The sequence below is a fragment of the Cervus canadensis genome, chromosome 11, assembly GCF_019320065.1.
Source record: "Cervus canadensis isolate Bull #8, Minnesota chromosome 11, ASM1932006v1, whole genome shotgun sequence".
Classification (NCBI taxonomy): Eukaryota; Metazoa; Chordata; class Mammalia; order Artiodactyla; family Cervidae; genus Cervus; species Cervus canadensis.
Window position 1 is genome coordinate 76,690,467 of NC_057396.1, and position 2,218 is coordinate 76,692,684.

Sequence of the window (2,218 nt, forward strand, 5' to 3'; positions counted from 1 at the left end):
ATCCCAAGCTTATTGGGTAATTGTCCCTGAGAAGAACTTACACAAACATAATTTATGTCATACTGGTCATCCCAGGAGGCACAATCAGGCCGATGAAGTGAAGTGAAGTAAAGTGAAAGTCACTCAATCATGTCCAACTCTTTGTGACCCCATGGACTGTACAGCCCATGGAATTCTCCAGGCCAGAATACTGGAGGGGGTAGCTGTTCCTTTCCACAGGGGATCTTCCCAACCCAGGGATTGAACCCAGGTTTCCCACATTGCAGTCTGACTGTTCACCAGCTGAGCCACCAAGGAAGTCCAAGCAGGCCAATAGTATATCTTGTCTCTGCGTACATTGTCATCAGAAACACAGAACAAACCTTGGCCACCACCACGTCTGGATTGCGCTGTGTCAGGACAGTTGGGAGAAAAGGTTTACACACTCCAGAGGTCTGTGTCAGCTGTCTCTTCTTCAGGGTCAGAAGCCCGAGATTGAACAGGGCTCGCTCTCAGAAGCAAAAGGGAAATAGCAAGGTTCTAAACCTTAACGTTTCACACATACTTACAGATATATTAATAAATGTTGAGGCCATTCCTCATGGAGGATGAAAACTATGAATTTCCATGATGTAAAGACATCATGTTCATGTGGCAACAAGTCAGCTGTTGGTCCATATTGGCATATTGCATATCAGATTAAGCCATCTTTGTTAAAGGAGCCAGGACTTCTATAGTCCTTTCGTATGAATATTATTGAGGTTAAGATGATTCTAAAAAGACAAATCCACCAGAAATCTCAGTCTATGGCCTCAGCAACAACCGCCCTTCTTTTGCAACCTCTTCAAGGCATCTTTGATTTCTTTGTTTCTCAGACTGTAAATCAAAGGATTCAGCATGGGAATCATCACCGTGTAGAAGACCGATGCGAATCTGTCAAAGCTGGAGGAACCTCCAGAGCTGGAGCTCAAATAGACAAACATCCCTGAGGTATAGAAGAGGCTCACTGCCGTCAGGTGGGAAGCACAGGTGTTGAAAGCTTTGGATCTGCCTTTCACGGAAGTGATCTTCAGGATGGAGATGACAATGTAAACATAGGATATCATGATAATGGAAACATTTACTATCCCAAAGATCATTGTTGATAAAGCAGTAAAGAGTTGTGCAGAGAACGTGTCAGTGCAGGACAGAACTAACAGCTGAGGCATGTCACAGAAGAAGTGGTTGATGACATTAGGCCCACAGAACTGGAAATTCAACATGAAACACAAATAGAATATGGAAGCAGAGAGTCCAGCCAAGTAGGATCCCAGCACCATCCGACCGCAGAGAACGGGCGACATGATTGAGGAATAGAGGAGTGGGTTACAAATGGCAGCATATCGGTCATAAGCCATGGCGGTCATGAGGCAAGACTCACTCAGCCCCATGGTTGAGAATACGAAATTCTGAATCACACAGTCCACATAGGTGATAATTTTCTGCTCCCGGAAGAAGTCGTAAAGCATCTTGGGGGCTGTGGCAGTCACGTAGCAGATGTCCATGAAGGACAGGTTACTGAGGAAGAAATACATGGGCGTGTGGAGGTGGGAGTCTATTCCTATTAAGATGATGAGTGACAGGTTACACGTCAGGGTCAAAATGTATATCACCAAGAATACAGCAAAAAGTACTGCGATGATCCTGGGAAAATCTGAGAATCCCAAGAGGATAAAATAAGTGATCTCTGTGATATTGCCTTCTCCAATCATTGGCTTGACACTCCTAAAATCAGAAAAGTGACCAGAGGATACATTTTCTACTCGTGACATGGTAGCATTACAAGCCTCATATACAACATATTTTCCCCCACTGAGCACTGGAGAAGTGGAAATGCTTAGGGTCCTAGGGAAAGACCCCGCTTTTCATCTTGAATTGTCAAGAAGTGCCTTCTCAGTGTTCCATGGACTGTAGAGTCCATGGACTGCTCCAGGCCAGAATACTGGAGTGGGTAGCCTCTCCCTTCTCCAGGCGATCTCCCAACCCAGGGATTGAACCCAGGTCTCCCTCATTGCAGGCGGATCCTTTACCAACTGAGCCACCAGGGAAGCCCAAGAAGGCTGGTTTGGGTGGCCTATCATTTCTCCAGCAGATCTTCCCAAACCAGGAATTGAACTGGTACCTCTGCATTGCAGACAGACTCTTTACCAGCTGAGCCACAATGGAAGCCCAATTATTTTACAAGGTCTCACAAAAATTA

The 2,218-nt window shown here is 45.5% G+C and overlaps 1 protein-coding gene across 1 annotated transcript; it reads right to left on the reverse strand.

Annotated features, from left to right (window-relative positions):
• Nucleotides 1-791: 791 nt before the first annotated feature.
• On the reverse strand, nt 792-1,733 carry LOC122450172 (olfactory receptor 5AN1-like). The gene has a single exon (XM_043482376.1). The coding sequence runs from the start codon at nt 1,728-1,730 to the stop codon at nt 792-794; it is 939 nt and encodes a 312-aa protein (XP_043338311.1). The 5' UTR covers nt 1,731-1,733.
• Nucleotides 1,734-2,218: the final 485 nt, after the last annotated feature.